Source organism: Eschrichtius robustus, chromosome 16, assembly GCF_028021215.1.
Source record: "Eschrichtius robustus isolate mEscRob2 chromosome 16, mEscRob2.pri, whole genome shotgun sequence".
Lineage (NCBI taxonomy): Eukaryota > Metazoa > Chordata > Mammalia > Artiodactyla > Eschrichtiidae > Eschrichtius > Eschrichtius robustus.
The window spans coordinates 21984168-22001759 of record NC_090839.1 but is presented as its reverse complement, the minus strand read 5'-3'; the positions used below and the strand labels follow the sequence as shown (position 1 = coordinate 22001759).

Genomic DNA, 17592 nt, shown 5'->3' with positions numbered 1-17592 from the left:
GGAGGTTCCTTAAAAAACTAAAAATAGAACTACCATACGACCCAGCAATCCCACTACTGGGCATATATCCTGAGAAAACCATAATCCAAAAAGAGTCATGTACCACAGTGTTCCTTGCAGCTCTGTTGACAATAGCCAGGACATGGAAGCACCTAAGTGTCCATCGACAGATGAATGGATAAAGAAGATGTGGCACATATATACAATGGAATATTACTCAGCCATAAAAAGAAACGAAACTGAGTTATTTGTAGTGAGGTGGATGGACCTAGAGGCTGTCACACAGAGTGAAGTAAGTCAGAAGGAGAGAAACAAATACTGTATGCTAACACATATGTATGGAATCTTAAAAAACAAAAGGTTCTGAAGAACCTAGGGGCAGGACAGGAAAAAACACACAGACGTAGAGAATGGACTTGAGGACACGGGGAAAGGGAAGGGGAAGGGTAAGCTGGGACAAAGTGAGAGAGTGGCATGGACATATATACACTACCAAATGTAAAATAGATAGCTAGTGGGAAGCAGCCGCATAGCACAGGGAGATCAGCTTAGTGCTTTGTGACCACCTAGAGGGGGTGGGATAGGAAGGGTGGGAGGGAGACACAAGAGGGAGGAGATATGGGGATATATCTATATTTATAGCTGATTCACTTTGTTATAAAGCAGAAACACACCATTGTAAAGCAATTATACTCCAATAAAGATGTTATTTAAAAAAAGTAATATAAAATCTGTGGCGGGGGGGGTTCCTTTTTTTCTTTTTTCAATCCTAGAAATTTCAAGTGGATTATTTAGAAGATCCAGCTTTACGGGTAGATGACTGCATTTTGTAATGTGATTTGGGATCCTTCAGGCTAACTTTTTGCCTTAAAATTAGTTTCACAGGAGGGTGGGAGGGAGGGAGATGCAAGAGGGAAGAGAAATGGGAACATATTGTATATGTATAACTGATTCACTTTGTTATAAAGCAGAAGCTAACACACCATTGTAAGGCAATTATACTTCAATAAAGATGTTTAAAAAAAAAAAATTAGTTTCACAGTCTGCCATAGTGTCTGAAATTCTATCACAGGTCTCTAAGAGGCATACCATAAACCCTCAGGTAACCAGATTACTTGAAGGTTAGCTGAGTACAAGGCCCCGTGAAGACACAGGGATGTGTTGAAGCATAGAACAGAAGGTGTGCAATAAGGACAGAAGGATTTCGGCCCCTGTAGTGTTTGCCCTGCCTATAAACAGAGTGGTTGAGGAAGTGAAAAAAGGAGTGAATGTAACACCTGTGGTTAGAGCCGAATTGATAGCAGAAGGTGCCTGATCTGAAGTTCAGACACAGGAACAGGACTGGCAGATTTCCCGGGTCATTTTAATGGTTGTCCGACTCGATTGAGAATTCTGGGCCTTCTCGCTGCTAATTCTGTACACATGAGCAGGGGAGAGTCTGGTTTGTGTAAAGCGAAGCAGGGATAGTCATTTCTGGCACAACACTAGGGCTTTGCAGTCGCTATGCTTCCTCTGCCTTCAAGAAGTTTCAGACTCAGGTGTGTTGACACTTTCCTGGGTATTATAGCGATGTAAAGGAATAAGACACTTGCTGTTGCGATTGGAGAGGTAAGGCCTGTGCCTGCCAGTTGCCATGCAAAGTGGCAAGGGCCCAGCGCTTTCAAAGAGAGGCCCCGGTGCTGTGGGGGCTGGAGGGAGAGGATGACAGTCGGAAGGGAGTGCTCAAGGTGGTTCTGCCGTTACCATCACCAAGGAGACTTTGAACTTAGGTGGCCTTTTCAGGGTTTTGAGTAGAGGCATGATGGGGTGAGAGCTCAGCTCTAGGAAGATGGTGTAGTCTAAGTTGCAAGAGTGACTAGAAGAGGCAGAGAGCCCAGCTGGGACAGCGGTCTGGACAAGGCATGCGAAAGGACAGGTGGCTGATAAGAGGCTTTGGGAAGGAGCAGAAAGAGGATGTAAGGAAGAATTCCTCACAATTGTGGAATCTGCTAGAAGTTGGGACTTTGGGAAAGATTCCACTGTTCTCCAAGGCATTGTACCTGGAAGATGGGGCCAGTGGCAGTGTTCATAATGGTAATAGGTAGCTCAGGAAAGGAGGAGCCCTGTGGAGGAAATGATGAATAATTTATTTCCAGTAGGTCCTCTAGTGGAGATACGAGAGAACTGGAAAAGTAGGATGATAAAGGTTACCTCCTGTTATACCCTCTTCCATCAGGATGGCGAAGGACAGAAATGGCCCTAAAATTGTCATCAGTTTGATTTCGGTTTTGCATTGCTAGAAGTGAGTGGCAGCATGAAGTGGTAAAAAGAACTCCAGATTAGGAGACAGAAGACTTTTGCTGTAGGACCCAGACTTAGACTAATGAGCTCTCTGGCTCTGGACACACCACAGCCGGTGGGCCTTGACATTCTCATGAAAAATGAGGTGGGGGCAGTGGGGAAAGCAAATACATAGGTCTGCCTAAGGCCTTCCAGTGCCAAAATTCAGTGATGCTGAGTGTCCTGAGATGTTCAGTGATGTGTGGTTTTTATACATAATAATTTCTGTATGAGAGTTGGAAAACTGAAGGATTCAAATTTTATATTTTTTTCTACCTTCTTTAGTGTTTAACAATTATTTATTGAGCATTGTTCTAGGTGTTTGGAAGTGAACAGAACAATACTGTGAATTTTTTTTTTTGCTCTTATGCTTACATTCTCTAGTGGCTACTCATCAAACATGGCCACTTTGATGCTGTAATGGCTAAATGTTTACACGGGTCATACCACACACTACACATTAATTAGGCAGCCACTGTGTGCAAAGTACTGTTAGATATTTCATATGCAGATTATATCCTTATAGATTTTCTGTTTGAAAAATACAGACGTCCTTGCTTTGCATAGGAGTGCAGGACTGTAAAAATGACCATTCAAGCTGAAACCGTACAGAGTGATCTTAATAATCAATGGGAAAAATTACAATTATTCTGTGACTTAAAATTTTTTATCAAAGAATTAAAAACTCACTGTTGATTACAATTGTATAGGAAAACAAAAAATATAGTAAAATTAAGACTTATTTAGCATGCTGTAACATAAATTAGAAACATTGTGAGTTAAAGTGTTTATTTCTCTGTAACAAACTGATCAAGAGCGGTTTGAACAAAGCTTGTTGCATCTTTTCCATCTTTGTCATACTTCTTCCTAAATTTGGATCAGCTTCCAACATTTTATCCTTTGTGCTTTCAGTGTTGTCAAGTATCTCAGAATTCCTTTAAAGTGAAGTTTTTTGTCAGCATCACTTCCTCTGGGACATTGTCATCCTTTTCATCACAACCACATTCTTCATTTATGTTGATGAGTTGGCCTTCACTAAATTCCTCTGGCTGTGAATCCAGCGCCTCTAGAAGAGCATGGCAGTGCCGGCATCCCCACAGCCAGCTGTTTCTTCTACAGCCCCATTTGTGTTCCATGTGAACTTCATTTCCAGCGTTCATTTTAGTTTTAGTTTCTTTGCTGCTCTTTCATCTTTGTCAGTCAGTTCCCTGTTTTTGATTATTTATTTTTATAAAATGTCACGTGGATTTTGTCACTGGGAGACTAACAACACAACTAAACACTTTGTTGTCTGTGTGTGAACTGAATAACGGAGGTGCAGTAACCAATTACTGACCTTGGGAGAAGTGATGCAGTCAGTAATCATGATGCACTTCTATTATTTATGTAGTGATTTGTGGACTAAAGTTAGCAGCGAGGTTTTGTTGTTTATGCAATTACACAGAGTAAATATGCCGTGGTAACTGAAATTTGAACTCTGTTGTTGGGGGAATAGTGTCATTTAACCAAACTGTAGTAATAAATCTGTGCATAATTGAATAGTGCAAAGACAGGACTGCCGGTAATGCAAATGCTGCTGTTTCTCTTCTTTAGTAGAACAAACAAAAACATTAAGAAAAAATAAAATCCACAATATTGACTTGGCTTTCACATCAAACATAGCCTGGTCAGTTAATATGTAAGGTAGAGAACAGGAACTACATCCTGGGTTCCAGAAGAAAATGTTGAATCAAGCAGGAAGTGTACATGATTCTGTTTATATCTCACAGAGTTCTGAGGCAGGTGCATGGCGACCCTCATTTGACAGATGAGATGGAAATTGTGTGATGCTAAGTAAGTTGAATTCAGTGGAAAGAGCACAGATTTTGAAATCATACCATTACATGAGTTGTTTAGCCTCTCTGGGTCTTCATTTTCTCACCTCTAAAGTGGAGACACTATTGTACATCTTAGAATTGTTGGAAGGATCAAATGTAAAGAAGCTATTGCAGTGCCTGGCACATGTTAGGCATCCAATGGTTTCTTTACTTTCCAAACCTGAATTTCTCATTTAGATTTATGTCCCTCAGTTGTTTGGCATTTATTTTGTATTGTCCAATTTAATGCAAAAGGAATGATTTTGGAATTAACACATCTTTCATAACAATTTAAAAGCATGTGGTACGGATCATAAAAAAATGTAACCTGTTAGCCTCAGAGTGGTTAATTTTAAAATGGTGACTTATGTAATTTCTCTCAGTAATATGTCATAATGCTCAGTAATGGTTATTTTAAATTTTAAGGTAAAACTAGGTTTGTTTTGTTCTTAAAGGGATAGTTTAAAGGATGTTTGTTTTTAGAGCTTTTGACACAATTTTATTGATGGGTCTCTCTCTACTACTTATTTTCTGAAATGACCCTGGAAAGCGTAAAGTATCTCATTTTGTACACGGTATATTCTCTACAAACCCTTGCACACAACAGCTTGCTTCATTACACATTACATTTTCTGATGAGGTTTCTTACCTTTTTTTTTTTTTTTTTTTTTTTTTTAAGATAATGACGTTTTTAACGAAATGTGTTAGTTTGGTAAATTTCACTTTTAGATGCTTTTTTTCAGTAGTATTTTTCCAGTGAGTCAATCTGAGATGACAGACTGAGGCCATTTTGACTCTTCAGTAACGTAGGGAATGACCACCAATTGAAAATAAGTGGCTTAAATGTTAATATTAAGCCATCTCTGGAAATGTACACCCCTTTTACCCTTTCTTACTTGCGACCCATTGTGCATAGCATTTGACTCTTACCTGTACAGGCTGTGGTGATGCAAATTTGTCACTTTTTTCTTTCCTCTAGCAACAGAGGAGAAGAAATCTCTAAAGCGAACTTTTCAGCAAATACAAGAGGAGGAGGATGACGACTACCCTGGAAGCTACTCTCCCCAAGATCCTTCTGCAGGACCCCTCTTGGTATGTCTTGACCCCCAGAGAGTAGGGCAGAGTGGCTTGAAGTGACCTCTAGTTGAAGGTTCTGGCCACAGGGTGGCGCCAGTGACCAATAGTATGGAATCACCAGCGGGCAGCTCTTGGCACTGGGTGCAAGATCCACCTAGTGAAGCTTGCCGGACAGCAGGCTTGATTTTGCCTTTGCATGCCCTGAATCTGGGATGGATTTGTAAGAGTACTTGGATTTGGGTTTTTTCACTCCTAGAAATTGAAACTATTCTTTAAAAAAATAGACTTTTGTAAAGGGGTAGATAATGTTACAAAGGCATTCAAAAGTCCTCTACCATGGCTTGTCTCCAATAGCATGGTTGTTTCTTATAAGTAAACAACATAGTAGTTTTTAAGGACAGTCTGTGTAGCAGTAGCAAATTTACTACACTATAACCTATTTAAATATTAAAACAGGGAGCTAGCATTTATTGAGTTTTTAGCTATGTATCTGCATTGTTTGACCCTTTGTGTAAGTTAGTTCATGAACTCTGTGTGGTTGGTTTTAGCTGTTTGTTTATGTATTTATTCATTTACAGTCAAAGAAAGTGAGGCTCAAGGAGACAGATTAAGTAACTTGCCCAGTGTTTTAACTGAATCTGGGTCTGACTGACTTCAGAGCCCATGCTCTTTTCACTGAGTTGCACTGCCTCTCATTTTGCCGAAAACAGCTTTATTTTATTACACATGGGTGTGTTTAAGGCTTGTGTAAATAGGAAGCATGTCTGATTTGTGTTATGTTAAAATGTTGAATTAGTCCAGGGGTCAAATGAAAGCAGTGTTAGGCCATATATCTTTGCATTTAAAAACTTTCAAGAGAACAGCCTGAATTACCAACTTTCAGGATAACCTGACTACCGTCTACATGGTAGCCTTAGGGTCATTATGGACTAGCTAACCTGTCAGCGTTGTGTGTCTCCTGACAATTAAAAAAGCCCCTTTCTGGTATACACAGAAGATGCATTCTTGGTTTGCTCTTCTTGGTTTTCTTCCCTCTTTGTTTGTAACTAATGAGCTTGACACATTTAATTTTGGGAGTGACTGCCAAAATAAAAAATGTCATCTTTGTGATATTCATTTTGTAGAGCAAATTCAAGAAAGAATTGAAGTAGGTAGTGTCATTTCATTTAATCAGTCAACACACAAATTGCTGAGCATTTGACATGTATACTTTTATTCTAAACTGGAGGCCATTCTGTACTAGCGATCATGCATCCTTTGAAACTAAACAGTATGAACCAGACTCCATTTTCTTAAGTTGCCAAAAACATGTTCTTTAAAAAAATTCTCTTTCACAGTTATGTAGAATTTCATTTGTGTTCTACCATGGACTTAGAAAAATTATGTACGTTCTCTTAGAATTTGTATCATTGACTTCAGCATATACTCTGGGATAAGAACGATGATTTTTTCAAATGTCAGGGATGATCATTTTTAGAATTCGCCTCCACCTCTTTTAACTCCAGCTAAGTTTCTTTAAACCCCATATCCCCATATGTCTTAATGGATAGTGTTGTTTGTGTTTTCATTGTACAGACTGAGGAACTAATCAAAGCTTTGCAGGACCTGGAAAATGCTGCATCAGGGGATGCTACTGTCCGACAGAAAATTGCTTCTTTACCCCAGGAAGTGCAAGATGTTTCTCTTTTGGAAAAAATAACAGGTGAGAAGGTAGTTTGGGTGAAAGATGAGGGGAGGGAGACATATCTCCAATGCATCAAACCCCAGGACATGCTTATGTCTGCAAATACAGACCTTCCACATGGTGTTGGGTTCTCTGTCATCTTGGGATTTGCAAACATAACTCACATGCTGAACAAAGAAGCTGCTGGAATAGTCCGAGCTTGAATAGTGACTCTAGGAATTACTGCAGAAATGCTAGCATGCCATAGCCTGTGGTACTCAGTACAAGTAAGGTCTTTTGAAACCACAGTGCAAATTATGTGTGCGGGGGCAGACTGGGTGAAGGCATTAAACTCATGACCCTTTCCAAAAAAAAAAATTGTGATTCAGTGCTGTGACTTCTGCATTGTACACTGATACACCCCATAGATGATAGTGCCTTCAGTGCCAAGAACTTCAGGTTTGTATTGTTAGTCATGTCATTTTGCCCTCTTGATGTTCACCCCCAATTAAACAGGGAGGAGCAGTTGGCATTCTTCCCGCTTTATGCGTGGGCAGTTGAGAGGAAGGAGTGAAGTGCCAACTCATGTAGAGTATGCTCTGCACCAGGTGCTTCTTCCAGCCTAGGCTGCAGAGCCTGTGTTCTTTCCGTTACAAAAGCTCGGACCTTTTGTTCCACTCTCGTCCGAGGGCCACCATTTTCTCCTTCCAGTCCCTTACCTTGGCTGCTTCACTCACTTCCTCCATATCCATTTAAAGGAAATCAAGGTTACTCATGAAATACTTCCTTCACTGAACAGACGTTTGAGGCACCCTGTGTGGCATCTGCTCTAGGGGCTGCACCCACATCCCGTCACAGGTTAAGTGCCCCAAAGGAAAGGAAAGCAGAGGTGTGGGGGTGGAGACGCTGTTCTAAAAGTGCCCAGGGAGGTCTTCCTGATGAGATGGGCTTTGATCAGAGGCCCCCCGATGAAGAAGCAAGCTGTGAGGAGACCTAAAGGAAGGCAGTGCCCCCTAGGTGGAGGGAGCGGTACCCGGGAAGACCTTCAGGCAGGAGTGTGCTTAGTTGGAGAAGACAACACGGAGGCCTCTTGGGCTCGCTCTCTCTACTGCCACCATCCCTCACCCCAGCAATTAAACCCACTGGATTTAACAGCCTGTTGATCCCACAGTCTGTCGATCCTTCCACCTTTTCCCAGCCTTTATTCCCCTTATGGCCTCGTTTTCTTCATTACTCAGCTTGGAGTCATTACACTTACAGTCTTTATAATCACTCTCTCACACACACCCTCAGCCCCTTTTGCTCTTTTTTCCCTTCAGTCTAGTCTCGTGGCAAAACCCCAACTTTTCTCCTGGTTAAATCCAACTTTGTTGTTGTTATAAGGACCACATCATTTATTCTTACTGTCAGAATCGCAATCTGCAAAATTGGAAGCAAATTAATATAAAACTAGCAGTGTATATAATTTCATTTGTTTTCACTGACTTAAAGGATTTATATGGCTTTTTAAAATTATTTATTTATTTTGATTTTTAATTATGGTGAAATACACCTAACAAAATTTACCATCTTAACCATTCTTAAGTGTGCCACTCAGAAGTGTTAAGTACATTCACGTTGTGCAACCAATTTCAAGAACTCTCTTCATCTTGCAGAACTGAAGCTCTATACCATTAAATAACAACTCATTTTCCCCACCCCCAGCTCCTGGCGGTCACCATTCACAACTGAATGTGTCTGGGCAGAACAAATAAACACTGGCTGACTTTTCTTCCTACTTCTGTGGATGAGCATGCTGTTTTCTAAAGCAGCCCCTCTGCCTGTTAGACCTGTTCCTTCTCACCTACTCAAGAACACTGCTCCAACAATTCTCCCCTGTTCTCCTGCATCTCCAGTTTTTTTTTCCCCTTTACTGGATCATTCTCCATAGCATAAAAACATGTATTCTTTTTCCCATTTGGGAAAAATTTTTTTCTTGACCCATATCTTCCTCCAGCTACCATCTCATTTCTCTGTTCTTTATAGCAAAACATTCTAATATAGATCGCCAATGCTCATCTGTCTCCATCCGTGTCCCACCCCCCCACCTGCCTGCCCCGTTCTCTTTTGGTTCCACTTCACTGACTCTGCTCTTATTAGTGTTGCTGATGACTTCCATATTGCTAAAATTCAGTGGTGAATATTTTGCCCAATCTTAACTTGATCTCAGTAACATTTGGCCCAGTTGATCATTTCTTCTTCCTGAAAATACTTTCTCACTTGGTGTGGTAGACAGAATAATGATCTGCCAAAATGTCCATGTCCTAATTCTCAGAACCTGTGAATATATTATCTTATATAGGAAAAGGGACTTTGTGGATGTGATTGAGTTAAGGATCTTGAGGTGGGGAGATTATCCTGGGTTAGTCAAGTGGGCCCGGTCCTTATAAGAGGGAGGTAGGAGGGCAAGAGTCAGAGGAGATGTGACTGTGGAAGCAGAAGTTTGAGAGATGCATTTTGAAGATGGAGGAAGGGGCCATGATAATGAATATTAAGACAATCCATTTATGTTGTTTTAAGCCACCAGGTTTGTGGTGATATGTTAGAGCAGCAGAAGGAAGCTAGGACCGCATATTCTCCTAGCATTCCTCCTCTCTCTGATTGTGTCTTTTCAGTCTCCTTTGCTGGTTTCTTCCCTTCTCCTTCTCCTCTTAATTTTGAGTAATTAGCCCTCTTTCCTAGTTAGTTTCACGGACAGTTCCTCTCATTCTGTTCGATGACTTTAAATAATAATTTTTATGCTAATGATCCCCTAATTTACATCTCTAGTGTTGACCTCTCTCCCTTGAACTTGAGACCCATGTATCCAGCCTCGTGCTCAGTGTTACTATTTGGATAGCTCGAAAGACATTTCAGATTTGACCTGTCCGAAAGCAAAGTTCTCATCTTCCCTCCAAAATTTCTCTCACGGTCTTTTCCATCTCAGTAGATGACCCCCTCATAATTCCTGTTGATCTGGCCTACAACTTGTATCTGACACCTTGTTACCACCTCCGCTGCTGCCACCTGGTGCGAGTCACCACCACCTTCACTTGAATTATCACAGTAGCCTCCCATCTGCTCTCCCTGCTGCCTGCTTGTCCTCCAGTCATCTTTCTGTCGTCAACGTAGTAACCAGAGTGATCTGCTAAAATGGAAGTTGGATCATGTCCCCCCTCTGCTCAGAACACTCTAGTCATATGGGTTCCTTGCTAGGCACTTTCCCCCCCAAAGGCCTTTGTACTTGGCTGTTTCCTCTGCCTGGAATGATCTTCCCTGGATAGTCACGTGACTTGTTCTCTCACTACCTCCAGCCCTTGGTTTCTGTATCACCTCAGTGAAGCCTACCCTGGCTACCTTTTTTTTTTTTTTTTTTTTCCTTTGACTGCATTGGGTCTTTGTTGCTGTGCACAGGCTTTCTCTAGTTGCAGCGAGCGGGGGCTACTCTTTGTTGTGGTGTGCGGGCTTCCGTTGCGGTGGCTTCTCTTGTTGCGGGGCTCAGGCTCTAGGCACACGGGCTTCAGTAGTTGCAGCATGCGGGCTCAGTAGTTGTGGCACGTGGGCTCTAGAGCGCACGGGCTTCGGTAGTTGCAGTGGGTGGGCTCAGTAGTTGCGGTGCACGGGCTTCGGTAGTTGTGGCGTGCAGGCTCAGTAGTTGTGGCTCGCAGGCTCTAGAGCTCAGGCTCAGTAGTTGCAGTGCCCGGGCTTAGTTGCTCCGTGGCATGTGGGATCGTCCCAGACCAGGGATCGAACCTGTGTCCCCTGCATTGGCAGGCAGATTCTTAACCACTGCACCACCAGGGAAGTCCCTGGCTACCTTAAAATTGCCTTCCTCCCTCTGAATGCCCCATTTTTCCTCCTTTGCCTTATTTTTCTGTAGAGTTCTTATCTTCAGCTGGTAAATAACTAAAATACAGTGTATTACTTATTTCTCTTCCTCCCTAAGATTGTAAACTTGTGGGCAGAGAGTTTTTGTCCTTTGTGTTACCTGTTGGCTCAGAGCCTAGAACAGTGTTGGACACACAATAGGAGCCCACATATTCGTCAGGCTAATTGGAAGATTTGGAGTATAAAATTTGATTGGAGTGAGTTTAGTGACAGCAGTAGGGGAGGAGGTGGGTACCAGGAGGATAGACAGCTTTCTTGAGAAGTTCTGCTTTAAGAGGAGCAGGGATGTGGAGCAATAGCTAGAGAGTGACACACAGTCAGAAGATAGAGCAACGTGTGTGTGTGCTGGTGCGTGCTTCCGGAGGGAGAGAAGTTGATGAGGCATGGGGAAACGCAGGGGACAGACCCAGAAACTTGAGTCTTGGAGTAAGCAGGAGGGGGTGGGATGCCCATGCGCAAGTGAAGGGCTGGCCAAAAGAGGCACACAGCCGTCGTCTGTGTGGCTGGGAGGGCAGAGCATGTGAGGACAGCCACAGGTAAGTTCTTCGAAGTGAGCATCTCGCCGCTACGTTTTGGCTGCATATTCTTCTATAGCTCATAAAACTATTACAGGTTCTTTTTCTGGTTTGTAATTATTTGTGTGAATGAATTATTTCATTTGTACACTCCTTGGAGTGTAAAAGAATTGTTTTTATTTATTTATTTATTTTAATCTCAGAAATTAGTGTTTTCCTTGCCTTTTTCTGCCACAGGCACTTAAACATTTTAATGAATTAACCATTACAAAAAATAGCTAAGCAGTGACAAAGCTAAAGCAGCCTAACCACCCCAGCAGCTTACTCCCAGACCGCACCACCAATCTAGAAGAATAAGTGTCACTGTCTGCTTCACCCTCAGCGACTGAGAATGTCTCTTTCCTTTGTGTTCTCTTTGGCTCAGTCCTCCTCCACCAAGAACATCCTGTTGTTTCCCTGTCCCCGAGGAGCATAGAAGTACCTGATCTTTGACATCAGGCCTAATTTGGAATCCCTCAACAGTCCATCTTCCAGTATTCACGTAGAGAAGGCATCTAAAAGTCAGGCAGACTGTTTGCCAGAGAAACTGTGTTGGAATTCTTAAATCCCGGTTAACGTATGGCAATGCTGAGGTCTCTCACCTTGACGACCTGTATTCGTAGGAAGCAACAGATCTGTATCACTGTGTAACTCACTTTGAGTTTGTCCCATGGAACTACTGGAGTCTCTAGTGCTTTGTTTCAAAGCACCGATCTCTATCGATCCTTTAAGGCCCTTTTAAAATGAGGTATACCTACTTAAAAATTTTAATCTCACCATACCCACACATAATTAATTACATCACTTCTTTGAAATACAAATAGTCCTTTGTCTTTTCTTATTTCCTAATGTTGAGCCTTGTTCACCCCTTCTTTCCAAGGATACCCTTTCTTATACTTTGATTCTTCCGCACAGTTTTTTCCTCAAACAATGAGTTGCAGCCCACTAATTGGACCTGAAATCAGTCTGGTAGATAATGACCAACATTTTTTTTTTTTTTTTTTAATGGGTTAGAAGATAGAACACCCTGCACACACTAAGGAAAGTATTGTTTTATGAAACTTTCTTTTATTTTTGTATATTTATATGAAGTGTATTTCTTAGCGTGGGTCACATTCAAAAGCATTTGAAAGCTTCTTATCAGACCCTATATTTTGTTGACTAGAAGAAGAGGTTTAAGGCTTACATAGTTTAAGAAGTAGAATCCTGTAGGTCCATTTTATAGATGTGGTTTTGAGTCCCAGCTCCTCAGCAAAGAACCTGCTACTGAACCTGTCACTTTTATTAAGTCGTAGTTTCCACACCCAGGAAATGAGTGCTTGCTTTTGTATTTCAGAGGGATATGCAAAGAATATTTAATGAAATAATATGAATGAAAGCACCTTTGAAATTCTCAGAGGCAGGGAAATATTATTTCACAAATGACCTTAAATATCTCTTTCTGTTTATTTGTAGAGCTTTTGTCGCTATAGATATTTATTTATTTATTTATTTACGTTTATTCGTTTTTTGGTAGAGGCATTTAGAAATCATTTACCAGATTCCCCTCTTTGTACAATTGCCTCACTTCAGGTAATTCAGAAATGTCCCGTCTTGTTGACAGGAGTGAGTACCTTTGGATTTCTCTGTCAGCCAGTCCATTGTTTGTCTACAGGTTCTGACCTGTTCTTGGACTTGAATGTTAGGGGAGAAACTAACCTCCCCCAGAAATGTTTGCAATTATGCCTGTGTCGTTGTATATTGTCTCTCTTTTTTTTTATCTCATTTGTACTTAGACAAAGAGGCAGCTGAACGTCTTTCAAAAACAGTAGATGAAGCATGTCTGTTACTAGCCGAATATAACGGGCGCCTGGCGGCAGAACTGGAAGACCGACGCCAGCTGGCTCGGATGTTGGTGGAGTACACCCAGAACCAAAAAGATGTTTTGTCAGAAAAGGAGAAAAAACTAGAAGTGAGTACATTGCAAGGCAGACCCAAACTTCCCAAGTTTCCCTTCCTGCAGCCCACATTAGGAGGTTTTTATTATGCCTTAAATAACACGTTATTTTTTCCTTTTAAAAAAATTCATGAGATGAGAACATCCATCAGATTTTTAAAAAAATAATTAATTTATTTATTTTTAGCTGCTTTGCATCTTCGTTTCTGCACGTGGGCTTTCTCCAGTTGCGGCGAGCGGGGGCTACTCTTCATTGTAGTGCGCAGACTTCTCATTGCGGTGGCTTCTCTTGTTGTGGAGCACGGGCTTTAGGCACGCGGGCCTCAGTAGTTGTGGCTCGCGGGCTCTAGAGCGCAGGCTCAGTAGTTGTGGCGCACGGGCTTAGCTGCTCCGCGGCATGTGGGATCTTCCCGGACCAGGGCTCGATCCCGTGTCCCCTGCATTGGCAGGCGGATTCTTAACCACTGCACCACCAGGGAAGTCCCTATCAGATATTGTAATTATCTGAGCCTAGTTAAAAATCAAAGTCATGTTTTTATATGTCCAGAAAAGAACAAATGGGAATGCAGAAAACAAACAATGAAGCCTTAAATAACAGCATTTAGGGTACTACTGTTGCTTTAGTGTGAACTCATATTAAAAAAACAAAATTGTAGGGCTTCACCGGTGGTGCAGTGGTTAAGAGTCTGCCTGCCAGTGCAGGGGACACGGGTTCGAGTCCTGGTCTGGAAAGATCCCACATGCCGCAGAGCAACTAAGCCTGTGCTCCAAAACTACTGAGCCTGTGCTCTAGAGCCCGCGAGCCACAACTACTGAAGCCCGCGTGCCTAGAGCCCGTGCTCCGCAACAAGGGAAGCCACCATAGTGAGAAGCCCACGCACCACAACGAAGAGTAGCCCCCGCTCGCCGCAACTAGACAAAGCCCGCACTCAGCAACAAAGATCCAACACAGCCAAAAAAAAAAAAACAAACGTATATTGAGGTACAGGAAGAATAGGCATTCAGCAAAACCAAAGAATGTTTATTTGGTAATATTTGGGAAATGCTTGAAATTTTCTTTCTTTTGAGTTATACTGAGATTTATTTCCAACTTGCATCCTTGCTAAGGCCAATAAGTAGTGTGCCTCTAAGCTCTGTCTGCAGTCTGTTCTAAAATTCCACGTAAACATAATAATGTTTATGGAGCCCAGTTCTCATACTGTTAAGAAGGAACTAATTTCCACCCTGAGCTGACACTGTCTGAGTGCCCTTGGAGAGGACCTTCAGAACTAGTTTCTCTAGTTTGCATTTGTCTGGCTTCTTAATTAAATACATGGTGGCTTATCCTCAGTCCTTTGAGATAATTGAACCGGCAGTGTGGACATTTGGGAACTTTTGCTTGCTTCCAGCTGCTAGGCTTCCTTTTCAGGAGTGTCTACCCTTCTTTTTCTCAAAGAGACGTGGAGAAGAGTTGCAGCCAGTGGTTTGGGAAGGGAAGACAGTTTTGACTTGGAGAATCAGTCACTTACTACAAGAAACAGAGTAGATTGGGGAGGGAGGGGATAGTCCCCCTCCCCCAGCCCTGTACTCAAGAAAGACATTCTCTGGCACAGAGGGAGGGAAAAGTGAGCTAGCCCTGTGGCTGACATGATTGTGTTTGCCTTTCAACACAGTCACCTGACTTGTGCGGGGAAACGAAGGATGGGTGCTCTTTACCATGTTGTTATGTGTAATGACTACAGGAGCTGTGATGGGTAGTAGTGGTGGAAGTTTCATATTCCTAGCCAGCTTGAAAGTGGAAGATGGGAAACGGCTATAAAAAATAGTATGGCTTAGATTTAGAAATCAACACTGACCAGAAATCCTAAAGGGAGTTTCACAGGCAGTACCAGACGGTCATTTATCTGAAATGCTCATCTTTCACTGAGGAAGCATTTTCAGCACTGTGCCCTGGGACTAATAAGAGAGTGTAATTAATGATTCTGGTTGTAAGTCACCATGCCATCTGTTGAACTGCCCCTTGGCAACACATTAAGGGCTTTCTCTGATCTGTCAGACCTTGATTATCATGAGCAGCTGCTGTCGGGTGGAACGTGGTACGCTACCATAGAGGACAGAGTCTTTGAGAAGGAGATTGGGTTGGTAGCGTGAATTAACTCTTTGTACGTCTCCCTTCCTCATAGTTGCACTTTCCTCCCTATATTTCTTGGGGGATCATTCTGGTTTCTGTAGAACCAGTGGTTTGCTAGATGCCACAAGAGGTCATTAAGGCAGAGAGATGGATCAGAGATTTGAGTGTGTTTTGTTGCTTTCCAGCCCAAATTTCTTTACTCATCTGGGCATTGGAATTCCATTGCTTTAAGAATCAGAACAGGTATGTCCCACCACTGGAAAGTACAGGTTCTGAACTGCCAGTTCTTATTCCAAACCATGTCTCTCAGCCACATGAGCAAAACTATTCATCGTAAAAGTGGAGCTAAATTTGCTACGTTTAAAAAAACAAACTACTAGATATAACATAAGATGTTGAAAGATGGTTTTAGTTCTTTCTTTATCCATGTTTGCTAAAAATATGAACGGTTTGCTCCCTAGAATCTGAGATTTTTCTCTCATATCCCATAGTAGACTGGTCTTAATTCCATTATATCCTTACAGTGATGATAAAACTTGCTAAGTATGTGCCACGTGAAAGGTGCATTATTACTATGAATTCTTATAAATCTTCCAAAAGTCTCTTATTGATGAGGACAGTAAATAAAGTTACCTACCTTTTTAACATTTATTTTTTTTTAATACTGCCAATCCTTGTTTTAAAACTGCCACATCATGAAGTCTGCTTTTATTTTTTAATCTTTTCATTGCTGTCGGTGTAGAATATGGAATTCTTAGAACTCTGGAAATGTAATTATTTGCTTGAGAGTCTCTTTTCTTCCCAAAGTTCTAATTTGTTAACATGTAAGGTTTTTTTCTTCAAGTTTATATCTTTCTTACGTAATAATCATACCTTTTTATTCTTTCACTTGAGAATTTTATGTTATATTTCTCAGTGGCTTCTAAAGTTTGGGATAGGGAATATAATGATTCAGCGCCTAGGATGATTCAGACCCTGGGATGTAGAAGACAGAGTTATGGCTCACAGAGAGATTGTGTTTCTGCCCTCAAGGAAATCATATTCTTGCGTAAACAGCATGGGTGAACATAAAACCAAACTGAGGGATTATACATAATATAGATCAAGGAGACAATTGGCAATTGTGATTGTGGTTTAAGGTTAAGTCCAAACTTCCTGGCAGGCACTAAAGCCTTTTCTTAAAAGGAAATAGCAATTGAAGAAGGGAAATATACTTATAAATGGAGAACAGCCAGACTGGAGCACACAGATTTATGAAAGGAGACAAAGACAGAAGGTATGGGAGCGGGGTGCCAGAGCCCTCCTGTGGGAATTAGGATCCATACTCTTTCAAGGGCTGCTTATTCAGCCATGAAGTCAACAAAGCCCATGCCAGGCAGGAGATAATCGGAGAGGAGCATGATGTACGCTCTCCCCTCAATGAGCTTCCACTCTAGTGTGGGAAAAACAGCGAAAAAGGAGTTAAAGGAGAATGTGAGACATGTTCTAAGTAAGGGGACTATCCTAACTCACTGTGTCTAAGTTAAAATAGACCAAGGAAAAATGAATATGTTAATTGTTTAACATTAATTTGATCTGAAGTTTATTTAAAATATAAGAGAATTATAAAATGCACGGGCAGTTTTTGAGCAACATACTGCCTTCAGCAGGTCTTCCAAAGTTCATTAGAATATGTGCTCTTTGGCTGCTCTTACAGTGTCAGGAACATAATTGTTCCTCAGTAAATATTTGTTCTGTGAGTTAAATTCATCACCTGATGAAACCTTATTTCATAAAGAAGAGGATTTTCTAGGTTGCATTAAAAAATTAATTCTTGGTTGTAAAGAATATATCAGTAAAGAAAGGTGAGTATTTGATGGAAACTGTGGGTTTCCTCCTTTGTGTTGCTTTTCTTTTTTTTCCTTGAAGTAGAATCATGATTCATTTTGAGGTGATTATTTTTTTTACCTTTTCTTTTTTTTCTGCTTTTCCTTTTGGGTGTTATGGTAGACATTGGCCTTAAACTCCAGGCAGGGTTAGAAGGAGAGCTGCTTAATATTTGTCATGCTTTTGTCATGAACATGAGGAAACACAGAAATGGGAAAGAAGGCATGTAGAAGGAAGCACAAACAGCAGCCCCAAAGTGAGGATAAGGAATGTGGAGGATACAGAAGACGGTGAATTCAAAAAGG

At 41.5% G+C, this 17592-nt stretch overlaps 1 protein-coding gene across 1 annotated transcript in view; it reads left to right on the top strand.

Moving 5' to 3' along the window:
- Window positions 1-17592, top strand: part of RPRD1B (regulation of nuclear pre-mRNA domain containing 1B) — a 55153-nt gene that overhangs the window by 17476 nt on the left and 20085 nt on the right. Inside the window, exons 4-6 of the mRNA XM_068524525.1 lie at window positions 5155-5267; window positions 6828-6954; window positions 13151-13326. Of these exons, the coding sequence (XP_068380626.1) occupies window positions 5155-5267; window positions 6828-6954; window positions 13151-13326 (416 nt within the window). The remainder of the gene's footprint in view (window positions 1-5154; window positions 5268-6827; window positions 6955-13150; window positions 13327-17592) is intronic.